The sequence below is a fragment of the Nomascus leucogenys genome, chromosome 16 (assembly GCF_006542625.1).
Source record: "Nomascus leucogenys isolate Asia chromosome 16, Asia_NLE_v1, whole genome shotgun sequence".
Lineage (NCBI taxonomy): Eukaryota > Metazoa > Chordata > Mammalia > Primates > Hylobatidae > Nomascus > Nomascus leucogenys.
In genome coordinates, this window is record NC_044396.1 from 10,387,375 (window position 1) to 10,402,221 (window position 14,847).

The following is a 14,847-nucleotide window of genomic DNA, read 5'->3' on the forward strand; positions in this document are numbered from 1 at the left end:
AAGACCAGCCTGGCCAACATGGTGAAACCCTGTCTCTACTAAAAATACAAAAAAATTAGCCAGGCGTGGCAGTGGGCGCCTGTAATCCCAGTTACTCGGGAGGCTGAGGCAGGAGAATCGCTTGAACCCAGGTGGCGGAGGTTGCAGTGACCCGAGATCGCACCATTGCACTCCAGCCTGGGCAAGAGAGAGAGCTCATGCTTTGCCTTCTGCCATGGGTTGCTCCCAGAGGTCTCCTGAGAAGCAGATGCTGCTATGCTTCCTGTATAGCCTGTGGTACTGTGAACCAACTGAACCCTCTTTTCTTTATAAATTATTCAGTTTCAGGCATTTATTTTTATTTTTTATTTTATTTTGAGACGGAGTCTCGCTCTGTCACCAGGCTGGAGTGCAGTGGCACAATCTCAGCTCACTGCAACCTCCACCTCCTGGGTTAAAGCAATTCTCGTGACTTAGCCTCCCAAGTGGCTGGGATTACAGGCACACACCACCACACCCAGCTAATTTTTTTTTTCGTATTTTTAGTAGAGACGGAGTTTCACCATGTTGGCCAAGATGGTTTCGATCTCCTGACCTCATGATCCATCCGCCTCAGCCTCCCAAAGTGCTGGAATTACAGGCACGAGCCACTGAGCTGGCCTTTTTTTTTGTTTTGTTTTTGTTTTTTTTTTAGACAGGGTCTCATTCTTCACCCAGGCTAGAGTGCAGTGCCACGATCTCAGCTCACTACAAGCTCCGCCTCCGGAGTTCAAGTGATTCTCCCACCTCAGCCTCCCAAATAGCTGAGACTACAGGCGGCATGCCACCGTGCCTGGCTAATTTTTGTATTTTTAGTAGAGACAAGGTTTCGCCATGTTGCCCAAGCTGGTCTCGAACTCCTGGCCTCAAGTGATCCACATGTCTCAGCCTCCCAAAGTGATGGGACTACAGCCATGGGCCACGGCGCCCAGGCAGGTACTTCTTTATAGCAGTGAGAGAAAGGGCTAATACAAGGCAAAAACACCAGGCTACATATACACAGGAATGCAAGTAGAAAAGGGAGTAGTTTTTTTTTTTTTTTTTTTTGAGATGGAGTCTCCCTCTGCTGATCAGGCTGGAATGCAGTGGTGTGATCTCGGCTCACTGCAACCTCCACCTCCCAGGTTCAAGTGATTCTCCTGCCTCACCCTCCCAAGTAGCTGGGATTACAGGCATGTGCCATCATGTCCTGCTAATTTTGTATTTTTCAGTACAGACGGGATTTCACCATGTTGGCCAGGCTGGTCTCGCACTCCTGACCTCAAATGGTCCACCTGCCTTGGCTTCCCCAAGTGCTGGGATTACAGGCATGGGCCACTGTGATCGGCAGGGGGAGTATTTTAAGAGCTTCTTCACAGAATTGTGGGTATCATTCCTCCTTGATATTATACCAGAAATTAGTAGTTGCAAGGGGACTGGGGATAAGTGGCGGAGAGGGGAAAATATTAAGTTACTGCTAATGGACATGAGATTTCTTTTTGGGGTGAGGCAAATGTTCTAAAATTATATACTGTGGTGCCAGGCGCAGTGGCTCATGCCTGTAATCCCAGCAGTTTGGAAGGCTGAGGCAGGTGGATCGCTTGGGGTCAGGAGTTCTAGACCAGCCTGGCTAACATGGTGAAACCCCGTCTCTATTAAATACAAAAATTAGTTAGGTGTGGTGGCGGGTGCCTGTAATCCCATCTACTAGGGAGGCTGAGGCAGGAGAATTGCTTGAACCCAGGGAGGTGGAGGTTGCAGTGAGTGGAGATTGTGCCACTGCACTCCAGCCTGAGAAACAGAGTGAGACTCCGTCTCAAAAAAAAGAATTAGATTGTGGTGATAGCTGTAAAACTCTGTGAAAACATTTAAATCACACATTTAAAACAAGTAAATTTAATGGCTTATCTCAAAATAAAGCTGTTTAACAAAAGGGAAAGAAAACCAATGTGGCTGGAGCTCAGAGAGGGTAAGAAGTGAGAGATGAGACAAGGCAGGGGGCTTTTAGGTCATGTTTCAGATTGGGGAGTGTTTTCTAAGAGCAATGGGAAGGCATGAAGGGTTTTAGGTAGAGGAAGGAAAAACATTACACCAAAACTCATCACATCATAACTTCATAAAAGTTGTTACACGGCCAGGCGCGGTGGCTCATGCCTGTAATCCCAGCGCTTTGGGAGGCTGAGGCAGGCGACCCATTTGAGGTCAGGAGTTCGAGACCAGCCTGGCCAACATGGTGAAATCCCATCTCTATTAAAAATACAAAAATTAGCCAGGCGTCATGGTTGTTACAATGTGGAATCTGAAATTGCATCAATGAACTTTCCATATTCTATTACATTAAAATCCATTGGTCTATCTTGCAATTTTTTTCCTTTTCTTTCTTTTTTTTTGGCCCATGACACAGCCCTCAGGAGATCCTGGGAGCATGAGCCCCTACATTGCAATGTGCATGAATCTTTTATGCATGATTTTGTAACATGCAAGCACTGGTCCACTGGACAATTATTTGTTCACGGAGTTATAAAGATCTTCCAAAATGTTTTGTTTTTTTGTTTTTTTGTTTTTTTTTGAGACGGAGTCTAGCTTTGTCACCCAGGCTGGAGTACAGTGACGCGATCTGGGCTCACTGCAAGCTCTGCCTCCCGGGTTCACGCCATTCTCCTGCCTCAGCCTCCCGAGTAGCTGGGATTACAGGCGCCCGCCACCTCGCCCGGCTAGTTTTTTGTATTTTCTGTAGAGACGGGGTTTCACCGTGTTAGCCAGGATGGTCTTGATCTCCTGACCTCGTGATCCACCGATCTCGGCCTCCCAAAGTGCTGGGATTACAGGTGTGAGCCACTGCGCCCAGCTGTAGATCTTCCAAAATGTTAAAACATTCCACTAAACAACATATATTTTTTAAAATTACGTTTGTTAATATACCAACTAATGTCATCGGAAATTCCTTATGTACTGGTAATTTGTCAAGCTCATGGTAGCAGACACAAATTTTCCAAATTTCTTCCTTTTTTTTTTTTTTAAATATAGAGACAGGGTCTCGCTATGTTGCCCAGGCTAGTCTTGAACTCACGGGCTCAAGCAATCCTCCTGCCTTGACCTCCCAAAGTGATGGGATTACAGGTGGGAGCTACTGCACCAGCAAATTTTCCAAATTTCTAATTTTCACTTGCCAACAAGTCATGTTATCATTTGCAACAAATACTATCAGCTTCCTTTAAGTGACAAGATAGCCTTGTTCATTTTTGAGAAAATGTCTGCAAATATGCAAGTCTGAATAATCACGGCTTGTCTATCAGTCATTCTTTCAAGCAAAAAAGGAGTAATAAGAATAAGGGGCTAATTTGGCACACGAGCCATTGCATAAGTGTTTTTCCTCAAGACAATCATCAATCTTCATTTTGCAGCATACTTTATGCATATATTCCATTTCATCACACAGATTAAAAGGCATGTGTTTAAGAACTGAGATTTGATAAAGCTAATAATAATTTTTGCAGCTTCATTAAGGACACTCAAGTGAAACTAGCATTTTTTTTTTTTTTTTAACTGTGAGTAGATGGCAGTAAAGAATACAATGAGATGCCTGTGATCCCAGCACTCTGGGAGGCCAAGGCAGGTGGACTGCTTTGAGCTCAGGAGTTCAAGAATAGCCTGGGCAACATGGTAAAACTCCATCTCTACAAAAAATTAGCTGGGCACATGGTAGTGTGCATCTGCAGTCCCAGCTACTTGGGAGGCTGAGGTAGAAGGATTGCTTGAGCCTGGGAGGTCGAGGCTGCAGTGGGCATGACTGTGCCACTGCACTCCAGGCTGGGTAACAGAGTGAGAGTCTCTTCAAACAAAACAAAATGGCAGGGCGCGGTGGATCTCACCTATAATCCCAGCACTTTGGGAGGCGGAGGCAGGTGGATCACCTGAGGCCAGGGGTTCAAGACCAGCCTGGACAACACGGTGAAACCCTGTCTCTACTAAAAATACAAAAATTAGCTGGGGGTAGTGGCAGGCACCTGTAATTCCAGCTACTCAGGAGACTGAGGCATGAGAATTGCTTGAACCTGGGAGGTGGAGGCTGCAGTGAGTGAGATCATGCCACTGCACTCCAGCCTGGGCGACAGAGTCAGACTGTCTCAAAACCAAAACAAAACAAGAATACAATGAGTGGAAGTTTGGTGCCACTGCCTTGGTTCATGATAAGGAGCCAGCAGTTTTACCTATTATCGCTTTTGCACCATCTGTGCAAGCATCAACATAGTTAAAAAGGCAAATAATGTCTTAATTATTATGAAAATAGTTTTGCCTTCAGGGAACCTAATGAAAGGGTCACTAGGGTCCCTTCCTAGGGGTTCATTGACCATGCTTCAAAAACTGCTGCCTTAGAGAAACTGAAGGAGCATTCCTTATCAGCTATGTGATCCTGGGCAATTCACAAAACTCTTTACTGAGCTATATAAAAGAAATGATAACGTCCTCAGAGTTGTTCATCAGGATTAAGAGATGTGAAAATGTTTTGTACAAATATTTTGTATATTGTGTAGTATCATAAAAATGTTAAGACCTTATTAATGCTTGTAATAAATGATATCAGGGTTCAGTGGATATCACTGACTTCATCCTAACAACTTGGTGGTGACAAAAGTTTACACATTTTGTTTCCGTTGTTTCTCTCACTAGCAATCTTTACATTTCTACATTAATTCAGATCTTTAAAATCAGAGATGCAAAACTGATTCATTAATCATCAATGTTGCTGCCAGTCGAATATATCTGTTTTTATCATATCCCTACCCTATCTTAACCAGTCAAACTTGTCTAAGGCTTCCCCTTATGTCTGAATATGTCCATTTGTTTAAATAATGTCATGTTGTGTTCATTTGTTTCTCTTCCCTTCTAAAACTTGTCTCCACATGGCTACTTACTGAAATACCATTCCTATACTTAAGAGACTAATTAAGTCAATCTTTTCTGGCTACCCAAGTAGGATAACCTTTCTCCTCTGAATACCCAGCACTTAATGCCTTATATTACTAGATATCTTCTCTTTGCTTGCCTTTCCTTAACTATACTGTAATCTGAGGGTAAGTACATCTTACATTTTTATTACCTTTAGCATCTATTAGCACAATGCATTTAGTCTGGCTAATGGTCCTATGAGTACTCTACTAGAGACGAGTACTAATGAAACACTGACTTTCAAATCCAAATAAAGACCTAGAAAACTATGGCAGTTTAACCTGCTTTATAGACCTAAGATCTTGTCATATACAGTTTCTAGGCAAACTTTTATCTACAAGGCTTACTCAAGTAACATGGCAAGGTAATCAATGTCACAGCTTAAGAGTACAATTACTCTACAGACAAAAATTGTACTTCTCAAAGTGCCCAAGATATGGCTCACAGAGCAAAAACAAAAATATGATAATATATATTAAGGTGCATAAGATTAAAGATGTATTTCTTTATAAGGAAAGGTAGGCCGAGTGTAGTGGCTCATGCCTGTAATCCCTGCACTTTGGGAGGCCAAGGCAGGCAGATCACCTGAGGTCAGGAGTTTGCGACCAGCCTGGTCAACGTGGTGAAACCCCGTCCCTACTGAAAATACAAAAAATAGCTGGGCATGGTGGCGCGTGCCTGTAATCCCAGTGGTTCAGGAGGCTCAGGCAGGAGAATTACTTGAGGTGGGAGGCGGAGGTTGCAGTGAGCTGAGATTGTGCCATTGCACTCCAGCCTGGGCAACAAGAGTGAAAGAACAAAGAAAGAAAAAAAAGAAAGGAAAGAAGAAAGGAAGGAAAAGAAAGGAAAGAAAAGAAAGAAAGAAAGAAAAAATAAGTCTAAAAAACACCACCTATTTAAAACACAAAGTGCAATACATACATAGTGCAATACCATAAAAAATTAACTGTGAGTTACCTAGACCTAACCACGTTAAAAAGCATAAATTCAAAATGCAAAACAGGATGGCAAAAACAGAACACCAGCCATGAGTTGTAGCATGTATTATTATTTGAAAAGTCAAACAGAATAGGCAAGAAACCAAAGGTAGAAACTTTGTACTGAAAAAGCAACAGCAACTGAAAGGTGGCACTGTTAAATGATAAAAAGAACTTTTTCTAATCAGAATAAGCTGCATTCAGATGCTAGTCCAGAAACTGCATCCATTTTTTTTTTTTTCTTTTGAGATGGAATCTTACTCTGTCACCCAGGCTGGAGTGTAATGGCAGTATCTCAGCTCCCTACAACCTCCACCTCCTGTGTTCAAGTGATTTTCCTGCCTCAGTCTCCCGAGTAGCTGGGAATACAAGCACACGCCACCATGCCCAGCTAATTTTTGTATTTTTAGTAGAGACGGGGTTTCACCATGTTGACCAGGCTGATCTCAAACTCCAGATCTCAGGCGATCTGCCCGCCTCAGCCTCCCAAAGTGCTGCAATTACAGGCTTGAGCCATTGTGCCTGGCCAACTGCATCAAATTAATTAAATCACAAAATTTTTCTAGGCACTGGAGCCCTTATCTGTAAAATGGGGCTATAATTATCTGCCTGGCAGAGTTTCTGAGAGGATCAGAAATAATATAAGGCAGTAAAAAGTAAAGACTTTGAAGTCAGATAGATTTGGGTTAGAACTGACTATACTTTCAATAGCTCAGGTAACATAAGCCTCAAGTTTCTCATTTGTAAGATGGATATAACACTACCACCTCAGAGCCCTTGTGAAAATAAGGAAATGATATCTATAAATTATTTTTTTTAACAACCATAAAGTCTTTTTTTTTTTTTTTTTTTTTTGAGACAGAGTCTTGCTCTGTCGCCCAGGCTGGAGTGCAGTGGCGCGATCTCCGCTCACTGCAAGCTACACCTCCTGGGTTCATGCCATTCTCTTGCCTCAGCCTCCTGAGTAGCTGGGACTACAGGCACCCGCCACCGCGCCCAGCTAATTTTTTTGTATTTTTAGTAGAGACGGGGTTTCACCGTGTTAGCCAGGATGGTCTCGATCTCCTGACCTTGTGATCCACCCGCCTCGGCTTCCCAAAGTGCTGGGATTACAGGCGTGAGCCACCGCGCCTGGCAACAACCATAAAGTCTTAAAAGTATATCTAGTAAGTACTCAATAAGCTGTCCCTACTAGATATGTAAATGTATTTATACATACAAACATACCTCACCTTGTGTGGTGCCTGCCATATTATACTTCAGTAAGTAAATGTCAACTATTATAATTATTTCCCACCACAAGACATTTCAAAGTAATGATTATAAACTTTAAACTGTGATTTTATACCCTGTCACATTCAATTTATATAAATTAATCACTAAGAGGTTAATGGTAGTTCCTTAATTACTGCAACTACAAATTTTCCAGGGCAATTCAGGGACTAGAAGCAGGAGTAAGTATACATTACTCACTAATAGAGAGAAAGCCCAGAAAAAAGAAAACACTAGGTCGGAGACGTGTAAATCTATATTGGGCATATCAACTAGTCACTCTATAAACTCACACTCCTTATGTTACATGCTTACTTGTTAACACAAGTCATTACTTTACTGCCAAAGACAAAGTCAGACATGAATTTAATTATTTCCCAAAACTATCCTTTATTTTAAGCCATTCTACCTGCAGTTGTCTTGGTTCTTCCAATTTCAAAATGTCTTTGAAGAAGTGGCTAAGTCACTTCTTCAAAGACATTTTGAAATTGGAAGCATTAAGAAACTGTAGCAACCATTTCTTTCTTTCTTTCTTTCTTTTTTTTTTTTTTTTTTTGACAGAGTCTCGCTCTGTCGCCCTGGCTAGAGTGCAGTGGCGCAATCCCTGCTTACTGCAACCTCTGTCTCTCGGGTTCAAGCAATTCTCCTACCTCAGCCTCCCGAGTAGCTAGGATTACAGGCATGTGCCACCACACCCAGCTGATTTTTGTATTTTTAGTAGAGACGGTGTTTCATCATGTTGGCCAGGCTGGTCTCGAACTCCTGGCCTTAGGCGATCCGCCTGGCCTGCCTCGGGCTCCCAAAGTGCTGGGATTACAGGCGTGAGCCACCACACCCTGCCAGCAGCAACCATTTCATACCACTATTCCAAGAAGCTAGAGCTGCTGCACTGTGATTCCCAGAAACCACTTACCTATCAGTGACTGTCTTGTTTTTTTTTTTTTTTTTTTTTCCCCTGAAAAGGGGCTATGCATAGACAGGATTTTTTTAACAAGGGGGGAGGGGTGCTGGATGTGGTGCCTCATGCCTGTACTCCCAGCACTTTGGGAGGCCGAGGCAGGAGGATCACTTGAGATTAGAAGTTCAAGACTGTGTTGTGTGGGCAACACAGTGAGACCCCTGTCTCTACATTAAAAAAAAAACAGGAAAGGGAGAGTAATTCAATGTACAAAAAGGAACTGAATGAAAAGTCTTTTTCTCACAGTAGAAGGAATCACTGTTAAGAATTTCTTGGCCGGGCACGGTGGCTCAAGCCTGTAATCCCAGCACTTTGGGAGGCCGAGGCGGGCAGATCACGAGGTCAGGAGATCGAGACCATCCTGGCTAACACGGTGAAACCCCGTCTCTACTAAAAATACAAAAAAAAATATTAGCCGGGCGTGTTGGCGGGCGCCTGTAGTCCCAGCTACTCGGGAGGCTGAGGCAGGAGAATGGCGTGAACCCGGGAGGCGGAGCTTGCAGTAAGCCGAGATCACGCCACTGCACTCCAGCCTGGGGGACAAAGACTCCATCTCACAAAAAAAGAAAAAAAAAAAAAAAAAAAAGAATTTCTTATGCATTTTGCCTACTTCCAAACTAGATTAAGTCAAGTAAAAATGAGTCGGTTCTAATGCCAAGCAACTGGAAAACTAATAAAATCCCAGGAATGTACCATTTATGTGGTATGATAGATTGTCTTACTTGGAAAATCTCACATCCAAATGAAAGTGCACATCTATATCTTTTTTCTTTTTTTCTTTTTCTTTTTTTTTTTTTTTTGAGACAGGGTCTCGGGTGCCCAGGCTGGAGTGGATTAGCACAATCTTGGCTCACTGAAACCAATCCTCCCACCTCAGCCTGCTGAGTAGCAGGACTACAGGTGCGTACCACCATGCCTGGCTAATTTTCGTCTTTTTGGAATGACAAAATTTCGCCATGTTGCCCAGGCTGGTCTCAAACTCCTGGGCTCAAGCAATCTACTCACTTCGGCCTACCAAAGTGCTAGGATTACAGGCATGAGCCATAGCACCCGGCCCACATTTTCTTTTGTTAAATGAAGTTAATCTATGTCTAGTAAGTAGACAATTATGTTTCCAACACAACAGAAATCTATTTCAACACTAAACAGCACTGAAAAATTTTGCTAAGGTTTTCATGCTAGATGTGCCCTATTAACAAAGGTAACACAATTCCACAGTTCTGTTTTTGAATAAAAGGTATATATGTTATATATCTGAAAACTTAACACAAGATGTTCAAGTTGTGAATGAATTGTTTTTGGCATAATGAATATTTAGTATTGCCACAGCAATGTTTAAAATATTTGGTGATACAACTTTCCTTTAAAAAAACAAAAACAACTCAGTTAAACTTTTACCACCCATCCACTATGGTTAATTCAGATTTTCTGAGTTTTGTTTAAATGAGGGGTATACATACAATCTTATGAAACAGAAAAGCATCATATATGTCATTCTATTAAGAGTCTTGCATACAATTTCATATGCTCCCAAACTTACCTTTTCATTTTTCTTGTCAATCTCTGGTGGCTGCTTTGCTGTTACACTTTGAGGTGTTCGAACAGCTTCACCCTCAGCCACTTCAACAGTCCGCCCATTTGGCTGCACAGGCAACAAAAAGTATCATATTATCAAACTGCTTAGCAGATCAATGCAAAGATTTCTACACAGGAAACCATATATACTACAATCAAATCCTACCTCTGTACCTAAATTTAAAAAGTTTTTGTACACCAATGTTATCTAAGAGTTGATAGATTATTGTGCCTAGTGTTTTATATATATATATATAATTCATAAGCAAAATTCTGTACCACAAATTTTCTTATCTCACCAAGATATCAGTCCCTCTAACAAAAATAATGGAATGGAAGCAATTAAAAGGAGAATGAAACTGTGTTTGCAATTTGACCACCAATTAACTGTGTAGTCTCAGAATATTTTACTCATTGTCTCCGAGCCTTATTTCTACTATAAAGTGACAGGTATGATCTACTCAAAAGTCAGCCGTAAACTTTTATTTCCTGTAAACACAGGCCATCAGATCAGAATGAAACTATTCTTATATCGCTGTGTATCATTACTGACAAAAACATATTCAGGGGTGTATGGGCCAAAGAATATAACAATTCAGGAAAAAAAATCAGAAAAAATATTTTATTGATTCCCATCAACAGTCCTCAGCAAAAACAAAACAAAACAGAAACTATTTTAGGTTTTATGGGCCATATATCTTTGTTCTTTATTTTTATTTTTTGGCCCATTATGTCTGTTGCAACTACACAATTCCTCCATTGTAGCATAAAAGCAGCCATAGATGATACATAAACAAATGAATGTTAGGCAATCTCTAATGGAACCTCTAATTCTGTAATTTCATGGCTCTACTGTTCTGGAAGTAAGAAGCTTTCCGACCCATTGCCACAGCCTAAAAAAGGCTACAGAAGCTTTCCTAACATTCCTAAAATAAAATGATAGCACTTAGAGATGCTTATGAGTAGACTCAAGTCTGTGATTCCCAAATCTGGCTTTTAACCAGAAACATTCTTTTTTTACCTTTTTTTTTGAGACAGAGTTTCGCTCTTGTTGCCCAGGCTGGAGTGCCAAGGTGCAATCTCGGCTCACTGCAACCTCTGCCTCCCAGGTTCAAGCGATTCTCCTGCCTCAGCCTCCCGAGTAGCTGGGATTACAGGTGCACACCACCACGCCTGGCTAATTTTTGTATTTTTAGTAGAGACAGTGTTTCACCATGTTGGTCTGGCTGGTCTTGAACTCCTGACCTCAGGTGATCCACCCGTCTCAGCCTCCCAAAGTGCTGGAATTACAGGTGTGAGCCACCGTGCCCAGCCTCTTTTTTACTTTTTAAATAATAATTTCTGAGCCCCATCACCAGACTGAGAAGTTTGGAGAAGAGGGCCTAGGTATCTGTACTCTAACCGTCTTTCTGGATCCTACAACATCTTTTCACTTATGCATTCCCCTCAAATTCAACATGTTAGTAAGTCAATATACTAGTTTCAATGGCTTTATTTTCAGTTCTTGCAGAACACACTTTTACCAGCTACCTACTCATTACAGCAGAGCTATACTCAAGAAAACAATACAAAGTGTTCAAAGTTTCTATAATATGACTTAACATGCATTTGTTAACAATGATCAGGGATACAAAGTTGGAAAAGGAGACCATTTATATTCTCAAATCCAATTTGTAGGCTTTACAAAGATCTGTGGCAGAAAATCAAAACAACAGCTGTCTTTTAGCTGGTTAAATTCCTAATTAACCCAAATATAATCTGCTGGGTCTGAAGCAACTTGTTAAAGTCAGACAGCTAATGCTAAAACCAGGTTTTCTTACTCTTGATTTGGTTTTCTTTCTTCTATGCTGTCTTGCCACTTCTAATGTTGCCTCTTCTAATCCCTCTTCTGTGTATTTATATATATGGGGGAAGGAAGGAAGAGGAAGGTAGTATGTGAGTAAAGGTAAGAAACCTCAGAATGGAATGCGGACTTAGGGCCGTATCTACATCAGGAATACAAAACTTTGTTTAATTTTACTTTCTAATATCATCTTTTTTTTTTTTTTTTTGAGACAGAGTCTCGCTCTGTTGCCCAGGCTGGAGTACAGTGGCGCAATCTCAGCTCACTGCAAGCTCTGCCTCCTGGGTTCAAGCGATTCTCCTGCCTCAGCCTCCCAAGTAGCTGGGACTACAGATGCCCACCACCACAACCGGCTAATTTTTTGTATTTTCAGTAGAGACGGGGTTTCACCGTGTTAGCCAGGATGGTCTTGATCTCCTGACCTCGTGATCCGCCCGCCTCCGCCTCCCAAAGTGCTGGGATTACAGGCGTGAGCCACCACGCCCGGCCTCTAATATCATCATCTTATTCTTATATGCTACTTTTAGTTCATGCTATCTTCTCTGGCCAAACTTGCCTTTTCTGATTTTCTTGTGGCCACACTTTTCCACGTAAGACTTATACCAACTGAACAATCTTGCAGCTTCAGTTCCATAGTCTCCCATCTCTTCAACTGGCAACTCACAAAACTTACATCTGCTAAACTTCATTTAATTAATCCCTTCAGGAAACTCTCCATCATAATCACTTATATACTGCCATATACCACCTCCATTTTACTCATTTACATGACACTGAGTCATTGGGATTTATTTACTAAATACTAGGAAGATTAGAAATTATGCGGTCAAAAACTGTCTTAAAAGCTCACCAACAAGTTCAATGCCATTTATTTAAGACCAACTGCAAACAATATTGATGTAGCCTCCCAAATGAAATATGAAACGTTCTTTTCTTTCAAACAACACAAAGTCTGAAAGTGACCAACTGCATTCCCATAGATTCAGGAACATTCAGTTCCCATTTCCATAGGCTCTGAAATGATCAGCAAGCCAAAGGTGCTCATACGCTCCTATCTGTGCCAATTTTAGTTCCTTCTTTGCAACATCAATCTACATAATAGCTCTAATCGCAGCTGTTCTCTCTGACCTGTGTAGATCTCCCAATTTTCCACTAAACTCTTAGAATTTATATAGCTTTCATCATTACTGGGATTCCAGAAGTCATCAGCAACTTCCCACACATGCCTGATGCCATGAAACAATGAGCCTCCTATCCCAAAAGTAAAGTCAATATAATTCTTGGGTTGCTGGAAAAAAGAATACACTAAGGTGATTCTCCTTCATACGGCAGAACCAATGTGTCCTTTCCTTTTGCCAACAGCTGGTCGAGAAGGCCTTGCCCTGGAAAATCACTAATGATACTTAAATTAGCAAATCCCTAAACGGGAGCATATTATATAGATCTACTTACATGAACAGTAACTAATTACAAACCAAAACTTCAAATCCAATGTGTCTACCCTTGTGATTGTCAATATGGGTTTTATATAAAAGTATTGTTGGTCAGGTGCAGTGGCTCACGGCTGTAATTCCAGCACTTTGGGAGGCCAAGGCAAGAGGATCAGCAAGAGCTCAGAAGTTCGAGACCAGCCTGAGTAACATAGAGAGACCCTGTCTCTACAAAAAATAATTTAAAAAAATAGCCAGGTGTGGTGACATGCCCCTGTAGTCCCAGCTACTCGAGGGACTGAGATGGGAGGATCACTTCAGTCTGGGAGGTCAAGGCTGCAGTGAGCTGTGACTGCACCACTGCACTCTAGCCTGGGCAACAAAGTGAGACCCTGTCTCAAGAAAAGAAAAGAAAAAAGTTCTGATCATGGAACTTTAATATATACAGTGGCTTTCTACAGATTAGCAATTACATGGGCCTCTCATTGTACCCCAGTTTAAAACTCTCTCAAGAACTTTAAGGTCTTCCCCACCATGGCCAAAGTTAATTTCATATATAGCTTACAATCTGTGTTTTAAGTTAGGCCAAAGATGTCTTTCTAATTTGTTGAAAATCAAACAGTAACAGAAAAATGATAGAATCATTTTATTTAGATGGATAAACTCCTTGTAGACATCACCATATTACCTTATTGTTATAATTTTCTTCGACCCCCACACCTGGATCTTTTTTTAAAATGCATGCACAAAGGAACAGTTTGTATGTATGTGCTGGCAGGGGTGGTAGTAAACCAGAATGAGGGTATCTATGTATCAGGGGAAAATGGAATGGAAGAGGGGGCCACATAGCAGAAGAGAAGGAACTTATTTCATGATTCTTGATTTCAAGGAAATAAAATTGTTCATGCTAGTCAATCTTCAATTCATTAATTTCATACAATTCCATAACTTTTTTTTTTTGAGACACAGTCTTGCTCTGTCGCCCAGGCTAGAGTGTAGTGGCATGACCTTGGCTCACTGCAGCCTCCACCTCCCAGGTTCAAGTGATTCCTGTGTGTCAGCATTGGGCACATGCCATCATGCCTGGCTAATTTTTGTATTTTTAGTAGAGGGCGGGTTCCACTATGCTGCCCAGGCTGGTCTAGAACTCTTGGCCTCAAGTGACCCGCCTGCCTCAGCCTCCCAAAGTGCTGGGATTACAGGTGTGAGCCACTGTACCTGGCCTCAATTCCTGGTACTCAAGTACCAGGCATCAGGCTAAGGACTGTAGGAACAAGGATATATGAAAGGAGTTTCTGCCTCAAGCAGTTTTAAAGTTCAGAATAAGAAGTATGCTTAACAGGCCGGGTGCGGTGGCTTATGCCTGTAATCCCAGCACTTTGGGAGGCCGAGGCGGGCAGATCACGAGGTCAAGAAATCGAGACCATCCTGGCCAACATGGTGAAACCCCGTCTCTACTAAAAATATAAAAATTAGCTGGGTGTGGTGGCAAGCACCTGTAGTCCCAGACTCGGGAGGCTGAGGCAGGAGAATCACTTGAACCTGGGACACGGAAGTTGCAGTGAGCCGAGATCGAGCCACTGCACTCCAGCCTGGGGACAGAGCGAGTCTCCATCTCAAAAAAAGTATGCTTAATAACAGATGTCATTTGAGCACTCTTCACTTGTTAAAACTGACTCCAACTTGCAAAAGAACCTGTATCTGAGGTAAGCATATATAAGGTTTAACACTGACTTCTAAAATGAAATCACATAGAAACCTATTTTCACTTAGTTATGTAAACTGTATTTCTAGCCACAACATGTAAAGATCATGATTCAAATGACCTAGAAACTTCTTAGGTTT

At 41.8% G+C, this 14,847-nt stretch overlaps 1 protein-coding gene across 5 annotated transcripts in view; it reads right to left on the reverse strand.

Moving 5' to 3' along the window:
• The window catches only part of MTDH (metadherin), an 82,379-nt gene that overhangs the window by 55,476 nt on the left and 12,056 nt on the right, over positions 1 to 14,847 (reverse strand). For all 5 annotated transcript variants that reach the window (XM_030794970.1, XM_030794968.1, XM_030794969.1 and 2 more), the window contains exon 2: positions 9,695 to 9,796. In XM_030794970.1, the coding sequence (XP_030650830.1) occupies positions 9,695 to 9,796 (102 nt within the window). The remainder of the gene's footprint in view (positions 1 to 9,694; positions 9,797 to 14,847) is intronic.